This window comes from Rana temporaria, chromosome 1 (genome assembly GCF_905171775.1).
Source record: "Rana temporaria chromosome 1, aRanTem1.1, whole genome shotgun sequence".
Taxonomy (NCBI): Eukaryota; Metazoa; Chordata; class Amphibia; order Anura; family Ranidae; genus Rana; species Rana temporaria.
In genome coordinates, this window is record NC_053489.1 from 334,318,954 (window position 1) to 334,339,199 (window position 20,246).

Genomic DNA, 20,246 nt, shown 5'->3' on the forward strand with positions numbered 1-20,246 from the left:
TGCACACAGCTTCAAGTCTGTATGCTTGGAGCAGCACTGACTGTGAAGAGGGGGGAGGGGGGGGGTCCAGCTTCACCTTCCCCCCCCCAGCTTTTCACTCGTAATCTGCTGGTGTAGACAGAGAGATGTGCCTGGCAGGAGAGGTTAGCCACCAGCATATTACGAGTGAATAGCTGGGGGAAAAGGTGAATCAGAATCCCCCCCCCTCCTCCCTTCACACAGTCAGTTCGATCAGAGCATACAGACTTGAAGCTGTGTGCAGTGCTGCTCGGCGGGACCCTGGAGAGGGGAGCGGGAATCCCGCTTCCAACTGGGGGGGGGGGGGGTGCTGGTGGTGACAGGGCTGGCTGTCAGTGGCAGTACTAGCGCGGAGAGATGCTGCGGGGCACGGTGGTGGTTCGGCTGGTGGTGGCAGGCATGGATGGATGGATTAAGCTGCGGGGGAATGGAGGTATGAAAGTAACTGCTTACCTTCAATGGCGCCGCTCCTCTGTTGCCCCCACAAGCACTCCAGAAACCGGAAGTGATTTAAATGACACTTCCCACTGACCTCTACTTCGGTCCCCGCTGGCCAATCCCATCACACCACTAGGGCATTTTAACAAATCACTGGAGAGTGGGAGTGTGTGCGGGCGCACAGCTTGCGCCCTGCACACGCCCTAAACACGGGCAAATCAGCTTTCCAGCCTGCGATCAGCTGATTGCAGGCTGGGAAGCTTTCCATAGACCGGCGCATGTCCGGCGCCTGATCACTCTTAAAGTGACATTTACAAAAAAAAAAAACTTTTTTTTTTTTTTTTTATTAATTTTTTTTACAGCTTGGGGGGGTGGGGGGGCGGCGCCCGAGCGCCCCCTATGGACGGGCCGCCACTGGTGGAAATGCATATGAGCATGCAAGTAATGACCTACTAATGTTGCGCTTTGAACAAATCTTTGGAAGAATCAGAAGTATGGTAACAGGATGACTTCAGTGCTTCTAATAATAGACAGAAAAGTCACCCAGTTCTGAAAAGGATAGAGCTTGATTACCAATTTATATATAAAACCAGCATCATGGAAAACAACCATTCCTGAGAATATTTTATTACATTAACATATTGTATCTTGTTCTAGGAATTAAGAACTAAGGCAGTGTTTTAACATTCCTCTCATGGGATTTAACTGTAGAAAGACTATATTGTGTGTTCAAAGGTTTACTGACAGTAGTGCATTATTTTTGTATTACAGGAAATCTATGGTCACATCATACACTTTCACTTTACAACATCAGCATTGTAATAACAGTACAAACAATAGTTATATTTGACAATCTAATATAAGATTACTTGAAAAATCCCCCTTCATGCTGTGAGTTCTGCCTGTCTCCTGGCCATCTGTTTCCACAACTTCCTGGATTCCCAGTAGGGTTGCCGCCTTTTCCGAACACCTTAGCGGCGCACCTTTTTTTGTAGTATACGCTGTGCATATATTCTAATCTAGGGCGATCCTTCCTCCTGCACACAACACAGAATTTATGTATTGATGTAAAAGCGCCATTCTGCGCAGGTGTAATAAGAGCCCATGATGACGTACCCCGGGGGTTGTACCTTTGACAGCCTGGGCTCAGTAGGTTGAAGATGCTGGGTGTCATTCAACAATGTACCCAAATTTAATTGTTATCATTGTTTCATACAAATAGAGCTTTCTATTAAAGCTCCATTGGTTAAAGCCCAACATCCACTTCAATACTGGACATTTTCACTAGACTCTAATCTAATAGGGGCCTGTAAGGAGGGGGGGTGTGCTGATATAAGGTGACTCCATTAATTAATACATCAGCAGTCAGCTTCCCCCATCAGAGTCATCTCATATCAGCACCCCCCTTACAGAACCCCATTAGCTCAGAGTCCCCTTATATCAGTGCCCACCCTTACAGACCTCCATTATATTAGAGTTGGGTTAAGAGAGAGGCGTAACAGAGAGAGGCGGTAACAGAGAGAGAGGGGGGTGACAGAGAGAGAGAAAGGGTGTGAGCGAGAGAGGGGGGGTGACAGAGAGTAGAGGAGAAGGGAGAGAGATGGGGATAACAAAGGGGGGCGACAGAGGGGCAACAGAGAGAGGGGTGAGAGAGAAGCAACAAAGAGAGGGTCAGAGAGAGAGAGGGAGGGTGAAAGAGAGGGTGTGAGAGATGGGCAACAGAGAGGGAAAGGAGGTAAGTGAGGGGCAACAGAGAGAGGGGGTGAGAGGGGCGACAGGGAGAGGGGTGAGAGAGGGGGGTCAGAGAGAAGGGGGTGAGAGAGAGGGGGTCAGAAAAAGGGTTGAGAGAGGGGAAGAAAGAGGGTGAGAGAGACAGAAGGGTGAGAGAGAGGCGGTAAGAAAGAAGGATGCGAGAGAGAGAGAGAGAGAGAGGGGGGGTGAGAGAGAGGGGGTGAGAGAGAGGGGATGATAGAGAGAGGGGAGGGTGAGAGAGGGGCAACAGAGAGAGGGGGTCAGAGAGAAAGGATGGGATGGCAACAGAAAAAGGGGGTGAGAGAGGGGCAGCATAGAGAGGGGGTCAGAGAGAGAGTGAGTTGAGAAAGAGAGAGGGTGGGTGAGAGAGAGAGAGAGGGGTGAAAGAGAGGCAACAGAGAGAGGGGGTCACAGAAAGAGAGAGGAGGAAAGAGATAGGGAGGGTGAGAGAAAGAGAGAGGGGGATAGAGAGGGGTGACAGAGGGGGTGAGAAAGAAAGAAGGGTCAGCGAGAGGGGGTGAGGGAGAGAGGGGTGACAGAGAGAGAGAGAGAAGGGTGTATGAGAGAGGGGGTGACAGAGAGAGATGGGATGAATGAGAGAGAGGGGGGCAAGAGAAATAGAGGAGAGGGGGGTGACAAAGAGAGAGATGGGATGAAAGAGAGAGAGGGGCGAGAGAAATAGAGGGGATAAGAGAGAGGGGATGGGAGAGGAAGTAAGAGAGGGGGGAGAGAAGGATGTCAGAGAGAGGGGGATGAGAGAGAGGGTGACAGAAAGAGAGAGGGGTGACAGAGGGAGGTAAGATATAGAGAGAGGGGTGACAGATAGAAAGGGTGAGAGAGGGGGGATAAAAGAGGGGGGTAAGAGAGAAAGGGGATGAGAGAGAGATGGGGTGAGAGTGAGGAAGGGGGTAAGGGGGGATGGAAGAGAAGGGGATAGAGAGACTGGTGACAGAGAGATAGGGGGAGAGAGAGGGGTGACACAGAAAGAGAGGGTCAGAGAGAGGGGGTGGTGGAGAGAGAAAGATGGATGAGAGAGAGGGGGGGTGAGAGAGAGAGGGGTGACAGAGAGGGGGTCATGGGGGGTGGGAGGGGTGACAGAGAGAGGGAGGTGACAGAGAGAGAAAGCGAGAGAGGAGGTGACAAAGAGCCCCTAGCCCTGACTGCATCCCCTCTGGTGCCCTCATGTCCCAGTCCCTGTCTGCCAGAAGGTGTGTGATCGTCGGTACAGTACCTTCCATGCCAGCAGCTGGCAGAAGCCAACAGAACCCATTTTGGTGGTCACAGAGGTGCTCTGCAGCGGATTTCTGTGAGGTGGAGTGGTCCTTGGCTGCCTGCACCTCCCATCTTTCCTTATTCTCCGGTCCTACTTGTCAGGCTGTCCTCCTGAGCCTGGGAGCAGAGAGGAGGTTGAAGGAGTCCAGGGGTTCCAGGCTCTGCATCTTTAGAGGTATTCTCCCTCCTGGGCTATTGGTGCTTGCTTACTCCACCCCATTGCTCTCCTTCCCCATGGTCTCGGTCTCCTGGCCCGCCTGCACGATGGAGATGGTAGTTGGAGCGGGGATGTCATCCTGCCCACACCTTGCCGCCTTCGCTGTCCCACTCCTAGCACCTGCTGTCACCGGACTGGGCCTAACCACGACCGGGGCCTTCATGCAGGGCCCTGCGGTTCCCTGAGCCCCTACATTAATCCGCCCCCTTCAGCCGGCACCTTAAGGCGGCTGCCTTATGGTGGCGCCATCGCTGTGTCAGGGTTTCAGGAGGACAGAAACTCAGGCAAAACTGTCAAAACCTGGACTGTCCAGGTCATTCCTGTACAGGTGGCAACCCTAATTCCCAGCATGCTTTGCAGCTTTTCCTTTGCTGTTTATTTTCAATTTCTAAGCACTACATATCCCATGTTACCTTGCTGTCTGCAAGCAGTGATTCATGTTCTGACTCTGCCTCCTGAAACTCCTCCTTTCAGCACCTCTGTAGTTCAGAAGGCAGGCTCTATGATATGTGTAACACAGCAGTGCCTACTCACAGGGTGTAGTGAATATGTGTCACAGAATCCAAGGAAGTGAATGTGTGGGGATCTTCACAAAGTAAGTTTACAGACTTCAAGATCATTCAGATTATTGGGAGTAGGCTAGAAATAATTGAAATACAATGGAGAAATTAATATATGATTTTACATTTTTGACCATAGATACGCATTAAGAAATATAGCCCGGATTCATGTAGATCGGCGCATCTTTGTGCAGGCGTAGCACATCTCATATGCGCTACGCCGACGTAACTCTGAGAGGCAAGAGCAGTATTAACAAAGCACTCGCTCCCTACGTTGTGCCAGCGTAATGGAAATTGGCCGGCGTAAGCCCGCCTAATTCAAAGTAGGAAGGTAGTGGGTGTGATCCATTCAAATGAAGCTTGACCCCATGCAAATGAAGGCCCGAACGAACGGTGCATGCGCGCGCATGCTCAAAATCACGTTTAATTTACTCCCTAAGATACGATGGCTCAATGCCTACGACGTGAACGTAACCTACGCCCAGCCCTATTCACGTACGACTTGCGTAAACGACGTAAAATCCGACGGCTGTTCCGTCGTCCATACCTTTGCATGGGATGCGCCTCCTATAGGTTTTATCTGCGTTTGTACACTAAACATGAAGATTCTTAAGTGCAACAACTGGCTGTGCAGATCATCCTAATTGATTGGTGTTTACAGACAAAACGACTCTGGATCAACCAACCGTGAGCTCTGCTGTTATTTCTGTGTATGGGTAGTAGCACTATATACTTTTCTTATAGTTCATCCTTGCCATAAATGAGATTATTACCTGAATAATTAGGTTGTAGACCATGCTAACTGGGGCATGTATGTACTGTGGTCCACAGCACTGTTTGGTTAATATACGCATGTTGATGTAGGTATAAGGTTATACTGTAGCCATCTTCATTGTTGCTTATTTATCCACAGGGTTCAATTGAGTGAACAGATTTGTACAGATTTGCCTATAAATTTAGGTGACCAAATTTGTTGAAGACACAGCCACCTATGGCCAAGCTAGGACGTTTTTTACTGAGATGAAGGTGCAATTTATGCCTAATCTGCAGACATTCTTCCCTCCAACAGTGATATATCGTATTTTCCGGCATATAAGACGATCTTTTGTACTTAAAAATATGCCTCAAAACTCGGGGGTCGCCTTATATGCCGGTACCTGTATGCAGAGTCTCAGTCAGATTGCGGGCATCCATTGTTCAAAAGCCGCGCCTCCTCCTCGTCCTGTTCCGTGATAGGCGGAACACTCAGTTTTCCAGCAGAGCCTCTGTTCAGTGTTCCGCCTATCATGGATGTCTTCTCATCCTCGGCCTCGAACGAGAGGACATCCGTGATAGGCGGAACACTGAACACGGGCTCTGCTGGGAAATTCAGTGTTCCGCCTATCACGAGGAGGAGGCGCGGCTTTTGAACAATGGATGCCCGCAATCTGACTGAGACTCTGCATGTCAGGGATAAGGTAGGTGAGGTATGCAATGGCACAGTGAGATTTGAAAAAAGCTGAATAAAGCTTGTTCCTGTCAGCGGTTGGTCCTGTCAGCGGTTGTTCCTGTCAGCGGTTGTTCCAGCTACCCCTCAGCTTCCAGACAGACTAGTAGGAAGGGGGTCGTCTTATATGGCGAGTATATCCCAAAACCAAAATTTTAGCTGGAAAATTAGGGGGTCGTCTTATACGCCCAGTCGCCTTATACGCCGGCAAATATGGTAACAATTTCATTGTCCATTTAAAACCCTGTTAACAAAATAGAAATTATGGTTGTATTTGTCAGTGTATGATGGATGTCTGTTGCACTGGTATGATATTAAAGATTGATTCTATTATATTTTTTCATGTGCAAAAATAGCCATTTACTTAGGAATGCAATTCTGATGTTCTACCTATTTTCAGGAAAACCCTGGATACCAAAAAAGAAGCCAATTGACCCAGTTTTAGAAAATGTCACTTTGGAACCTGAACTGGAGGAAGCTTTAGCGAATGCCTCGGATGCTGAACTATGTGACATTGCAGGTACGTCTATAGGAGGACTGCATGTGAGTGAATATACCTGTGTCCATGAAAGCCCTCAGTGATGTTGTCACCTAAAATGGCATTTTTTCTTCTTACAAAAAAGCCAAAGGATTTTGCCTCAAAATACCAGAAGAATTAAATAAAAAAACTATCTTAGGTTTGGTAAATTATCATTGTGTTAAAGCTTTGTCTGTATACACTTGGCTGTGAAGGTTTAGTGTTACAAATCTAGGTGTTCTCAGCAATTTGGTTCACGAAACAACTTTACTATTGAATAATGACTAATTTATTCCTGAATTGGGATCTTCACAAAATCTAGTTTTCGGATGATTACATAAATTGAAGAATTATTTCAGGCAACCAGTTAAACCATTAAGTGAATTACCAGCACAATTTTTGTAGCATTTCAAATGTGCTATCATCAGAAGACTTGTCCTGTATAATCCACTAGAGCTCCTCACATGTACCTCCTCCTTTTTATGCAGTGTTAGTTTGTTTCTCTGTGCTTGCTGCATAACTAGTCATATTAAAGATTCCAAGGATATTTGGCTCTAAAGAGGTCTACAGACATGTTTTCTCAGCCTTGCTAAGATAAAGCATTGTTCACATGTCTAAAGGCCCTACCAGACAAGGGCAGACATACCCTGCCCAAACGTTTCCGGGGCAAGTCGCTGTCAGAATATATCAGGGATGTGTGGTGAGGTCAGTGGCTGATGAGGCACTGGCTAGTATTAGAGCCAGATACACACAGGTTACATATGCCGTGATCGTTTGAGCGAGAGCAAAAATGTTAGCACTAGACCTCCTCTGTAACTCTAAACATGTAATCTATAAAAAGAAAATTAAGTTCTGAAGCTTGGTGCCATTCCACGAGTGTGGGCAATTTTAAAGCTTGACCTGTTAGGTATCTATTTGCTTGGCATAACAACAATTTTCACATTATACAAAAAAAATGGGTTATCTTTGGTGTTTTTTTTTTTTATTCATGAAACAGTTTTTTTCCCAAAAAAAAAGTGTTTGAAAAATCGCTGTGCAAATACCGTCCGTGTAACATTAAAAGTTGCAATGGCCACCATTTTATTGCCTAGGGTGTCTGCTAAATCAATATATATAATGTTTGGGGGTTCTGAGTAATTTTCTAGCAAACAAATTATGATTAAATACATGTAGGAGAGAAGTGTCAAAATTGGCCTGGGTGCAGGGCAGGACTTAGGGTGGTGGGGGCCCCTGGGCTTGAGTGTTGAAGGGGCCCCCTGCAGCCGAGAATTGGGGGGGGATCGAAGTTGTTGAGCGGGGGGGGGCACATTAAAGTTGTTGAGCGGGGGGGGGGGGGGGGTTTTGCCGTTGTTGAGCGGGGGGGAGTGCCTCTTACCTGTGTCAACAGCCGGGGCCACAGACTGTGATCATTAGCCCGGCTGTCAGCTTTCTTCCCTTCAGCAGCCACAGTCCTCCACACACCACTCCGGTTCCTCCTGCTTCCGTGCTGCCTCCTCTTGAAGTGCAGGTAAATTAACCCTTTTGCGGGACTGCGGGAAGAAGCTGTCTGTGTGGGAAAGGCCCGCAGAATCTGTGCATGTTGGGCCCCTTACACAGCTTAAGGCATTTGCCCCCCACCCGGAGCAGAGAACCGGGGCGGGGGGCTGAAATTGAGAAGCGGGGGGGCTGCCGCAAATTGAGAAGCGGGGGGGGGGGCCTTTACAAAAAAAGAAGAAATAAAGAACAAAAAAAAATTATATATATATATATATATATATATATAAAAGGGGGGTAGCCATCCGGGGCCCTGGGGCCCTTTAATAAAAAAAATAAACATTTATAAAAAATACATAAAAAAAAGGGAGGTTGCTTCTGGGCCCTTTAATAAAAAAAATAAACATTTATAAAAAAATAATAATAAAAAAGGGGGGGTTGCCACATGGGGCCCTGGGGACCTCCGAGCCCTTTAATAAAAAGATATATATATATAAAAAAAATGTAAATTTTTTTATATATAAAAAAAAAGGTGGGTTGCCATCCGGGGGCCCTGGAGACCCCTGGGCCCTTTAATAATAATAATAATAATAATAATAATAATAATATATGTGTGTGTATATATATATATATATATATATATATATATATATATATATATATATATATATATATGTGTATGTATGTATGTGTATATATATATATATGTATATATATATATATATATATATATATATATATATATATATATATATATATATATATATATATATATATATATATATATATATATATATTTGTTTAATAAAAAAAAAAAAAAAAATGTGGGTTGCCGTCCGGGGCCCTGGGGACCTCCGGACCCCTAAAAAAATAAAAGCCCATGGCTTGAGCCCAGTCAAGCCCAATGGTAAGTCCGGCCCTGCCTGGGTGGCAAGGGGTTAATTAACATAAGTAATATACAAATAACTATTATATATTGTTTTTAAGGTCATTTACTATATTTTCAAAAACTATACTTAAGCAGGAGGCCTAATGAAAAAAATTACTGAAGTTATAACTTCAAACCAGTAATTTCACAGTAAATAGATAAATAATAAATTAGTATGTTATAACATATAGCACAATAATATATCATTTATGAAAATAGTGAAATATGTATAAGTCACTAAATAATATCAACCCAACAGGGTGCAGCAATGACATAAGTCCACGTGAAAAACAATACAAGTCAAAATGTCCATCACAATAGGATGAGGAGTATCACAGCAAAGATGTCATATAGCCGTGTAGACCATCACATGGAAATTCCTTTCAAGTATTGTATAACTGAATACGCTTACCGGAACTGTTGGATTAAACTGTCAACAGATCAATTGAGCATGGATATTCTCAATCGGCAAGTAGACTCAGATGTCTGGAGAATCTCGATGGTATTAGCCAAGATTGTAGCCCATGGACTCGACAGTCCGCGGATTAAGGTCGCTCTGATGCTGGCGTCCCAAACGTGCAAAGGGGACAAGCAACCCGGGAAATCCATGACACTTTTAGGCAGGTTCAGGTAAACAAAACCCTGTGTGGGGGATGGAGGAACTCAAAAAAAATTTTATCAACCAAACATGGAAAGAAAAGAAAACGGTGCTCCAATAGTGCAGGTCAAAAAATGTGGGTTTTAATTAATAAAAACAAACAAACATTAAAAGTGATCACAGTTCAAAAATAAAAGCAATATGGGGAGTGGTGTACCAAGCCCGATGCGTTTCGTCCGACTAGGACTTCTACTGGGGCATCTGTGTAGAAGTCCTAGTCGGACAAAACGTGTCAGTCTTGGTACACCACTACCCATATTGCTTTTATTTTTGAACTGTGATCACTGTGATTATTCAGTTATACCATACTTGAAAGGAATTTCCACATTTTCACTTGTATTGTTTTTCACGTGGACTTATTATTATAATATTTTATTGCTGCACCCTTTTGGGTTTATATAATTTAGTGACTTATACATATTTCACTATTTTCATATTTAGCGCTACACATACACTCTTAGCACTTTCAGAATTTTTGTCACATTCTTGCGTAGCAGCTCTTCTTTTTTGTTTAATTTAGGGCAAGCGCAATAATTTTTTTCTATTCACTTTTAAAGTCCACATTTCTGGTCCGGAGACATCGGAGACCATCCTAATGCCTGCTACAGTGTGTTTGGGCAGAGTCAGCAGGGTGCAGGTTTGGTGGAGGCGGTGCGTGTCATGTGATGTCATGGTGCAAGGGAGCCTAGCAGAGCAAGGCAAGCCAGGAGTGTTAATGTCATTGCTGTTTGGACTGGAGTGGACTGAAGTGACCACCTGACATGGAGAGAGACTGTCACTGTGACTCAGGAGGGGACATGTCGCGTTGTGTCGGTGATCTGTGCTGCTGCACACTGCTGTCAGTGTCACTGTTAGAGTTGATTTCATATGTGTGTGTCTGCCCATTCTAACCACTTCAGCCCCTGAAGATTTGGCTGCTCAATGACCAGGCCATTTTTTACGATACGGCACTGCTTCACTTTAACTGACAATTGCGCGGTCGTGCGATGCTGTACCCAAACAAAATTTACATCCTTTTTTTCCTACAAATAGAGCTTTCTTTTGGTGGTATTTGATACCTCTAAGTTTTAAATTTTTTGCGCTATAAACAAAAGAAAGCGTCAATTTTGAAAAAAACACAATATCTTATACTTTTTGCTATAATAAATATTACATTTTTTTTTTACAAATTCCTTTGTCAGTTTAGGCCGATATGTATTCTTCTACATATTTTTGGTAAAAAAATCTCAATAAGCGTATATTGATTGGTTTGTGCAAAAGTTATAGCATCGGGGCGTGGTCTGGACATGGCTGTGTGAAGCTGCTTTTTCTCTGAGCTCCCGGCCGACAGACCCCAAAACCAGCAAAAACACATTTAAATATCGGAATGCACCCGGCAAAAAGGTATAGCACCAGAGCAACAACAGGCAAGACACCATCCAAGGCGAAATCGGGAGGAATCTCCAAGTATTTCTGCACCCTACAAGACAAATCCCCCGGAGCTAAGGCAACTGCTCCACGTGGCTCAGCAAATGGACCCCGGCGGGAGGCCCATATTTTAGCTGCGGACCCCGACTTACCTTCTACAGATGAGCACTCAGCGACACCCCTGGAACCGCATCGGGTCACCTCTGACACACCAACACCCGAGGATCAGCAGACCGGAGCGGAGATGCAAGATCAGGAGATAAGGTCCCTGCTGCTGGCCCTGCCGACACGGGCGGACATTGAGGCCCTCCCGACCCGCAAGGAATATAGAGTCCCTCATCCTCCGCCTGGAGGAAACTCACAATAGGGACATACAGGAGGTCCGCGGGGAGGTCGCCACGTTAGCGGAACGGGTGACATCCGGGGAAGTGTCTGTGTCCTCCTTGGAGGCCAGAGTGGCGGCGCTGGAACACTCCCGAGACCTCCACCGAGACGCAGCAGTAGACCTACAGCTCCACCTGGAGGATGTCGAGGACCGCAGCCGCCGCAATAATTTGCGGCTGCGGGGGATGCCGGAGGGAGCAGAGGGCGAGAACCTTGGAGAGACGGTAACCGAGCTGTTTAGAGCAGTGCTGGGGGAACCGGAGGAGCAGATCATCTTAGACAGGGTGCATAGAGCCTTGGGACCAAGGCCGCCTGACCCGGAGAGGCCGCGTGACATCATCTGCAGGCACCGCTATGCCCAAAAGGAGGCAATCCTCAGAGCCTGGGACTACGGTGAGGCGGACCAGGAGGGCACCCAGATTAAGATCCTGCCGGATCTTTCCAGGGCGCCGCAGGGCCCTGCTCCGTCCTCTCCTCGACCTGGCCAGACAGAAGAACCTGACCTACAGATGGGGATATCCGCTGTCGGTGACCTTCAGGAGCGACCGCGGATCCTTCACCCTGCAGACGCCAGCTGACCTCCCGGAGCTATTCCGCTTCCTGGACGCAGATCCCATCCGGGTACCGAACTGGCTCCAACTGCTCCCGAGAACGCCCGGAAGGTCTGGACCCTCGGCTCGTCGCGGCCCGCAGCAACCCCGCCAACACCGTGGAAGACGGAGGAACCGATCAGCATCACGGGAGGAGCCACGTGAGTAGGCCCTGGGCCATGTCTCCCCTTCTCTGATCCCACATACCCATGCACACGAAGCCCTCACGTTTGCTCTACCCACACACCCACCCGGTCACCCGCCACCGTGACTATTGCCGCACTAACGACGGAGCCCGGCCTACATCGCTCCCCCCACACCCCCCGCCCTATGGAGGACCACGGCCCCGGAATCTATCTGGGCACAACTTCCTCTCTCACCCCGGTCACCCACGCGCACTGACTCACCAGGTGGCCGATTGTTCGCGGATACCTCACATATCACCCCCTCACTGTGGTACCGGGGGGCATGATCAGGCTGCTCCACGAACACACCATGGAGGCCGCGGGTGGGGGGGGTGGGCCGCTGTTGGGATGAGGGTGGGGAGGCCTGTTTGATGGAGACCCCCAGCCAGCCACAGACACATTTGCTACACCCCATGAACATGGTCTTGTTGGGGCGCTGCCTTGGGGGTGGGGGGCCTGGGGGGCGGGGGTGGGATGCCACAACCCTGGCGTATGCTGGACCTCTCCAACGAGATTGCCACTGGGATTGGCAGAGACAATGGACTTATACATCCGCATATGGACATGGGAGGACTGGGGGCTTCCTTGATGTCGACCCAGAGAGAAGGGGCGACCTGCCGTATATACTACACTCTGGTTATACACGATCTGCTGAGGCGGAAATTTGCACTAAGTTTTTTCTTGCACTGATGTTTACTATGACCTAGGCTCACTTGTGTGTTGTTTGACTTGTCTCATAAGATTTTATACTGATTGTGGCATTGCGATCGTTCTGTCTGCAATACCGATATGTGTTACACAGTAAGTATACAGTATGTATGTGTATGTTCTGCATATATGCACGAATAAGATGGGGGAGTAGGCCGGGTAGCCAGATCTATACCCCTGCCTTTGTTCACCCACTACCCCGAATAGGGCGGCACTCTATACCCCGACGCCTTCTCTGCGAGGAGACGTCGGCGAGTGCCATAGCCGTTAGGGCTACTTTAGATAATTTTGACAGCTCCACGCCCTAGTGTCAGCTCTTTACTTTTTTCTTTTCTTTTCTTTCTTCTTCCCTCCCCTTCCCCCCCCCCCCCCTTCGGGAACCTATACACTTTAGCCTTAATCCCTACTACACCCTCTCGCCCCCCTCCTACCCCCCCCATCCCCCCCAAGTGCGGCCATGGACCTGCTCAACATTGTATCCCTGAATGTGAAGGGGCTAAACACCCCTGAGAAGCGGCGGATGCTGCTGAATGACATGCGTCGGGCTAAAGCCGACATAGTTATGGTACAGGAGACCCACTTCAGAGACCTTAAATTGCCCCTACTCAAAAATAGATACTACCCTTTAGTGTACCACTCAGCATACGTAGAGGCGAAATCTCGTGGAGTGTCCATCCTTATTTCGGCACGGGTACCCTGGACACTAGATGACGTAAAGACGGACAGTGAGGGCCGATTCCTTTTTTTAAAAGGCTCTATAGGAGGTAAAAAGGTGACATTTGTAAACCTGTATGCCCCCAACACCCGCCAGGACTCCTTTATTAAAAGACAGGTAGACAAGGCAATGCGCTTCTCGGAAGGCCAACTTATTCTGGGAGGTGATTTAAACATCCCCCTCTCCCCGATAGAAGACACATCCGCGGGATTGTCATCTACCTCACGCGATATGCGCAAGCGCATAGGAACAGCGTTACATTCCGCGCAGCTGATCGATACGTGGCGACTTTTCCATCCCGGGGAACGTGACTTCTCCTTTTACTCCAAACCACATCAGTCGTACTCCCGCATCGATTACCTCCTCGTCCCACATGGTCAATTACACGCGGTTAAGGACACGTCAATTGGCTCTATTACGTGGTCTGACCATGCTCCGGTAGGACTAAAGTATGCGCTCTCGGAAGTCAACGCAGGGCAAAACGCAACATGGAGACTCAACAAAAGTCTCCTACAAAACCCAGAGGTCCGGGCAGATGTGGTTGCCGAGATAGATCGATACTTTGAGCTTAACACCACGCCGGATAGTGACCCCGGAGTAGTCTGGGAGGCCCATAAGGCCGTCATCAGGGGGGTCCTGATCAAACACGGCGCCAGACTAAAACGAGAGCGGACGATACAGCTGAACCAGCTTATGGATAAGCTGCGGACCCTGGAAACAGCCCATAAGGCGGCCCCGTCTGCCCGAGTAGGGGCAGACCTGGATATTGGACGCTCACAAATTACTGATATCCTGCAGTACAAAGCCAAAACGGCAATACAAGTGTGCCGGAGGAAGGTCTATGAGTCGGGCAATAAGTGCGGGAGGCTTTTGGCTCAGACCCTCCACGCACAACGCCAAGCGTCTTACATCCCACACGTGATTACACCGGAAGGGCAGAGGGCATCTTTACCCCACCAAATTACTGGTGAGTTCAGATCGTTCTATGCGGCCCTATATAACCTACACGGCCCGACAACCACACATGACCAAGTGACGGATTACCTAATCAGATCAGGCATGACAGCACTACAGACAGAGGCCCGTGGGGGACTGGAAGAACCCATTACCCTAACAGAACTCCAGACTGCCCTTGGCAGTACTAAAAAAGGAAAAGCCCCTGGCCCGGACGGCCTTACTGTACAGTACTATAAGACCGTGTTGCCATCACTGGGACAACAAATGGTGAAGTTGTTCAACGATCTCAGGGTGGGAGGTAAATTTCACAGCTCCACGCTCCAGGCCCAGATCTCGGTGATACCTAAAGAGGGGAAGGACCCATCATTGTGTGGGAGCTACCGCCCCATATCCCTCCTAAATGCGGACCTGAAGATATTCACCAAGATCTTGGCCTCTAGACTACAGCAACACCTTCCACGCCTGATCCATCTGGATCAGGTGGGGTTCGTCCCAACAAGAGAAGCCAGGGACAACACCATCAAGGTCCTTAACTTATTACATGTGGCAGTGGGTAGCAGGAAACCCTGCGTGCTGGTGGGGACAGATGCCGAGAAGGCATTTGACCGGGTGAACTGGGAATACATGTTGGCAACGTTGAGGCATGTGGGCCTGGGGGACAGGATGATGAGATGGGTGAGAGCCGCTTATACCGGACCAACGGCCAGAGTTAAGGCGAACGGGGTGATATCGGAGGCCTTCCCGATATCCAATGGCACGAGGCAGGGTTGCCCTCTCTCGCCCCTGCTCTTTGCCCTCTCCCTCGAGCCCTTCCTGTGTCAAGTTAGACGGAACCCAGACATAACGAGGGTGACAGTGGGCAAAAGGCAACATAAGGTCTCTGCATATGCAGACGACCTGATGTTTACACTCTCGGACCCCTCTACCTCCCTGACACATCTCATGCGGGAATTTGACACATACGGCCAGCTTTCGAATCTGAGGATCAACTTCACCAAGTCGGAGGCCATGGGTGTTGGGATTCCTCGCCACAGCCTTGCGGGGCTCAGGGGGAGTTTTGACCTGAAATGGACGGACGGGGCCCTGAAGTACCTCGGTACTTACATACCGCCGTCGTTTGCCAGACTCTTCCAATTAAACTTCCCACCACTCCTTACGACGGTAAAGAACCTGCTTGACCAATGGAATGGGGGCTTACACTCATGGCTGGGCCGCTGTAACATCCTTAAGATGGCAGTACTGCCGAAGTTCTTATATCTCCTACAGGCCCTACCGATACGCATTCCGGGTGACTTCTTTAAACAAGTACACACCGCCTTCACCAGATTTCTGTGGGCAGGGAAAAGCCCCCGACTAAGCAGGAAGACACTCTCACTCCCGAAAATGCACGGGGGCCTAGCTATGCCTGACCTCCGTGCCTACTACCAGTCGACCCATCTCGGGAGGCTGGTGGACTGGTGCCGCCACGTCGAAACCAAGCTATGGACTCAGGTGGAACAGGAACAGAGTAGAGTTCCACTTCGGGGGGCGCCGTGGTGCGCGACGGTGCTGCCCCCAGAGTTGAAACGACATCCTCTGATAGGGGCTACGGTTAGGGTCACATCGCAACTACTAACAAGGCCACCTCTTGCGACACGCAACTCCCCACTGAGACCGGTGTTGGGACACCCCAGCTTTGAACCGGGACTCCAGGACGGGAAACTCCTTGAACTACGCGAGGCAGGCTTTAGCCAAGTGTCACATTTTAGTGACAGGGGTAAATGGAAAACAGCTGCAGAGCTGATGGACCCCATGGGCCCATATAAATTGGACTACATGAGAGCACTTCAGCTCGGACACTTTCTGAGCAGTATGACACCCCCTGACGCCATACAGCAACCGCCCACGACCCTAGAGGAGATCTGTAACGGGACCGGGGTGATTCTGCACACCCTATCCCTGATGTATGCCATACTGAACACCCCCCCTGAGGGCAGCCCAATCCCATGCCTGCTTAAGTGGGAAAGGGACTTGAACTGTGTATTCACGACAAACAAGAGACAACGTATACTCGAACTTACTCACAAATCGTCCATATGCTCCAGAACCCAAGAAACGGGTTATAAAATCCTTACGAGGTGGTACAGGACCCCGGCATTATTGAGCACTCTCTTCCCGGGAGCGTCGGACCTTTGCTGGCGCTGCCTGGAGGAGAAAGGTACCCTTGTACACATTTTTTGGTCCTGCGCACGGCTGCAGGACTTCTGGAGAAAGGAGAAACCCAAAGGTTTACTGACCGAGTGGTACCGGACGACCCGGCATTCTTCTTGTTACACGCGACAGACACCCCAACCAAGATTTACAAAAAGTCGGTGGTACGCCATTTGGTAGACGCGGCTAAGGCGTGCATCCCACTCAACTGGAAATCCCAACACCCACCGACCCTCTCCCTCTGGCTTAAAAAAGTGGACAGCATTAGTCGGCTGGAGGACCTTATCCTCACTAGCCAAGACAGACCGGAAACCTACAAAGACACCTGGCAGCTGTGGAACATCTTTAAATACTCCACTGAGGGCCAGTCCCTCCGAGGGGAGCGAACAGATGATGTAGCCGCAGCTGCACCCCAATAGACACTGGCCGCACACCCTTGGGAAACCCCCCCCCCCCCCCTCTGTGCTTCCCTTGATATTCTCCCTCTCCTTCCCCTCCCCTTATCTCTGGACTGTTATGTTTCTCTTATCTCTGCTTCTTTTCAGCTCTATAAACAAAAAATGGAAGGGAGACCGGGCTGATGCGGCCTGGACTACCAAGCCGGGCCCCCAGGGCGGAGTCATACAGATCCCCCGTAGTTATAACCACATGCCATGGACACATGAGCACACGATGGTCCTCCCCCCCTATACTAAACTCTTTGGCCCAGATTCAGGTAGATTTGCCCTTTAGTTGCACATGTGAAGAGCAGCTGATTTGCTCTGCGCTGGGGCAAATTGGAAAGATTGCCACCTGATTCAGGATTCCTTTTGTCTGCTAACTTGCTTCTTTGTAAGGCAAAAATCAGGGCCTAAGGCAGCGCAAGTGAAAGTGGGTGTGCCCTATGCAAATTATCTTTTTTCCACTCAGCAGTGGTTTGCGCCTATTTTCAGGGCAAATTTTGCCAACCTGCTTGCACTGAGCAAATAAATAGGGGCAGACCTGCGCAGGTCCTGTGCAAAATTACATCCTGCTTGTTCCACCCCCCCTGAGCAAGGTAATTTTGCCCTTTTTTCTGAGATGGCACCTCCTGATAAGAAAAAGAAAAGCAAATTTTGTCTCCGCTGAGATGGATATACTGCTTGCGGCACTGACGCGCCATACTGCTGTTCTTTTTGGTTCAGAGCGGAAGAATACCACCGTAGCCCAAAGGAGGGCAATATATGAGGCTATTACATTGGACATAAATGCCCTGGGCATTGAGGAGAGGTCCTGGGAGGACATCCAAAAAAAATTTACTGACATGCGTCGTCGAGTCAGGGACAAAATTGTCCTAATCAGAAAGCATAGCAGGGGCACCGGAGGAGGACCAGCCTGTTCTGTGCGACTCAATCCGGAGGAGGAGGTCATCTCTCAGAGTCTAGCGCTGGAGCAGGTGGAGGGAGTCCCAGACTATGACTCCACTGTTGGGGACTTGGGGACTGGTAAGTTTTTTTTCTCATATTTGCTGTGTATCATGGGAGGGGGTAGAAGTGAACATATGAGGGGGTAGAAGGGAACATGTAACAAGTTTTGTTTCTCATATTTGCTGTGTATCATGGGAAGGGGTAGAAGGGAACATATGAGGGGGTAGAAGTGAACATATGATAAGTGTGTTGCTCCAGCAACATATTTTTTTTGTGTCATCCACAGATGTTGATGATGAGGCTGGGCCATCGTCGGCTGTAGGGCGACCCACGCCATCCCCAGAACATCATGGGGTCCAGTCAGGCCCCCTGCAGATCCTGGGCATGTTGGTGGAGGAGGATATCGCCCATAGTCCATCTAGGGAGGAGGAAGTGGTGGAGGAGTCCATTATCCTCAACCTGGATGAATCTGTGTACCTCCAGGAGGATCCCACCATCCCTGACCTCCCCACCACCCCCCCCACCATCACGTCATCCCCCTCCAGGGCAAGCCCCTCCAGTGTCCCCCCCTCCAGTGTCCCTCCCTCCAGTGTGGCCCACTCCCCTTCTTCTCCCTCAGTTCGTGCCCCAGCCTCTCCTCCAAGAAAGGCTCTATGTAAAACGAGGGGTGTACCCTCCAGCCTCCGTGAAGGTCTGCAGGAGGAGCAGGCCCGGCAGACCCGCCATATAGGGGACATGGTGGGAGACTTGAGGCGGGTGGCGGACAGCCTGGCATCCACCTCCTCCTCTCTGCAGCAGGCCCTCACCCTGCATGCTGACCGGGGGATACAAGATACTGAGAGCTTGGAGGAAGTCAGTGCCAACTGTGGAGCCATGGTCACCTGCATGGTTGAGCAGCAGGGCGCCATCGCTTTGCTAACAGCGGAGGTGAGCAGGTTGGCAGGTGCGGTGGAGGCCAACACTGCTGCTGTGCGGGAGGAGGGGAGATTAACCCGGCAGCAGCAGAGGACCAATACCACCCGGCAGCTGCGGATGTTGGCCCAAACCAACAGCGTGCTCACCCGCCTGGCCAACGCCATGGAGGGCATGCAGGCACCACCTGCCAGGAGTGAGGAAGTAGGGGTTGATGCTCCTCCCCCCCCCTCCATCCCCACCCCATGCTCGATCCCCACCACAGGCTCCATCCTCAGCCCAGGCTCCATCCCCTAACCACGCAGACTGAGGAGCCAGAGCCGGGGCACCCTTGGCACAAGGATGTCCAAAAAAAAAAAATGAGCCTTTTCTATTTATTTTGATTATGCTTAAATTATTATTTTTTTGGGGATATTTTTTTTTTGCTCAGATTAGGAGCTTTTCTATATTTAGTTTATGCTCAAAGTTTTTTTTTTGTTGTTTTTGTTTGTAGTCCCTACACACGGTGAGGAGTGCTGTAGTTTCTCTCCAGCTGACCTGTGGCCATCTGTTGCTAACTTGCCCCTGCTTTTATAAAGTGCAAATTTGCCCCGGCTAAACAGCTTGCGCGCTTTGGGAGCAAAATGCTCCTCACACGCGCAAGTTTATGAATCAGTGGCAGTTCCTCATTTGCATATTTGCTGAGGGAAAACCATGAGAGCGCAAGTTGCTCCCTGAGCAAAATTGCCCCTTAATTGCGCCGGGGCAGAGAAACTGCCTCCGTGCAAAAATGGCACATTTCAGGCTTAGCTTGCTTTCTGGGTCACCCGCAAATTTGCCTGGGAGCAAATCCGTACTTGCGCGGCGCAAATCACACTTGCTCCCGCGCAAGTCGTACCTGAATCTGGGCCTTTATGTTGAAATGAGATAACACACGTGGGGGAAATGGACAAATACCACACCGGGAAGGGCCCCGAAGAGGGCCTTGCTATGTTACATTGAGACGTATGTATTATTTTGCCCTGCTGTACATGCTGTTAATTAATGATTCTGTATTGTGGGCCGTGAAGGCCGGTCTCTCCGTTATAAATAAAAAATTAAAAAAAAAAAAAAGTTATAGCATCTACAAAATAGGGGATAGATTTATGGCATTTTTATTATTATAATTTTTTTACTAGTAATGGCGCTGATCAACGATTTTTATTGGGACTGCAATATTGCAGCGGACAGATCGGACACTTTTGACACATTTTTGAATGCACTGATTACTGTGTAAATGTCACTGGCAGGAAAGGGGTTAACACTAGGGGCCAATCAAGGGGTTAACTGTGTTCCCTAGGTGTGTTCTAACTGTGGGGGTGATGGAACTGACTAGGAGGAGAGAGAGATAGGTGTTCATACTTAGTATGAACACATGATCTGTCTTCTCCCTCTTGAGAGAACTGGGATCTTGCTCTGTCATGAGCGATCGCGGGTGCCCATCGGTCATTGTCCCCGCTGGGCACCCGCATCGGC

General features: G+C 49.2%; 1 protein-coding gene across 3 annotated transcripts in view; it reads left to right on the forward strand.

Moving 5' to 3' along the window:
- The window catches only part of TMOD1 (tropomodulin 1), a 148,220-nt gene that overhangs the window by 63,881 nt on the left and 64,093 nt on the right, over positions 1–20,246 (forward strand). For all 3 annotated transcript variants that reach the window (XM_040361069.1, XM_040361065.1, XM_040361055.1), the window contains exon 4: positions 6,144–6,263. In XM_040361069.1, the coding sequence (XP_040217003.1) occupies positions 6,144–6,263 (120 nt within the window). The remainder of the gene's footprint in view (positions 1–6,143; positions 6,264–20,246) is intronic.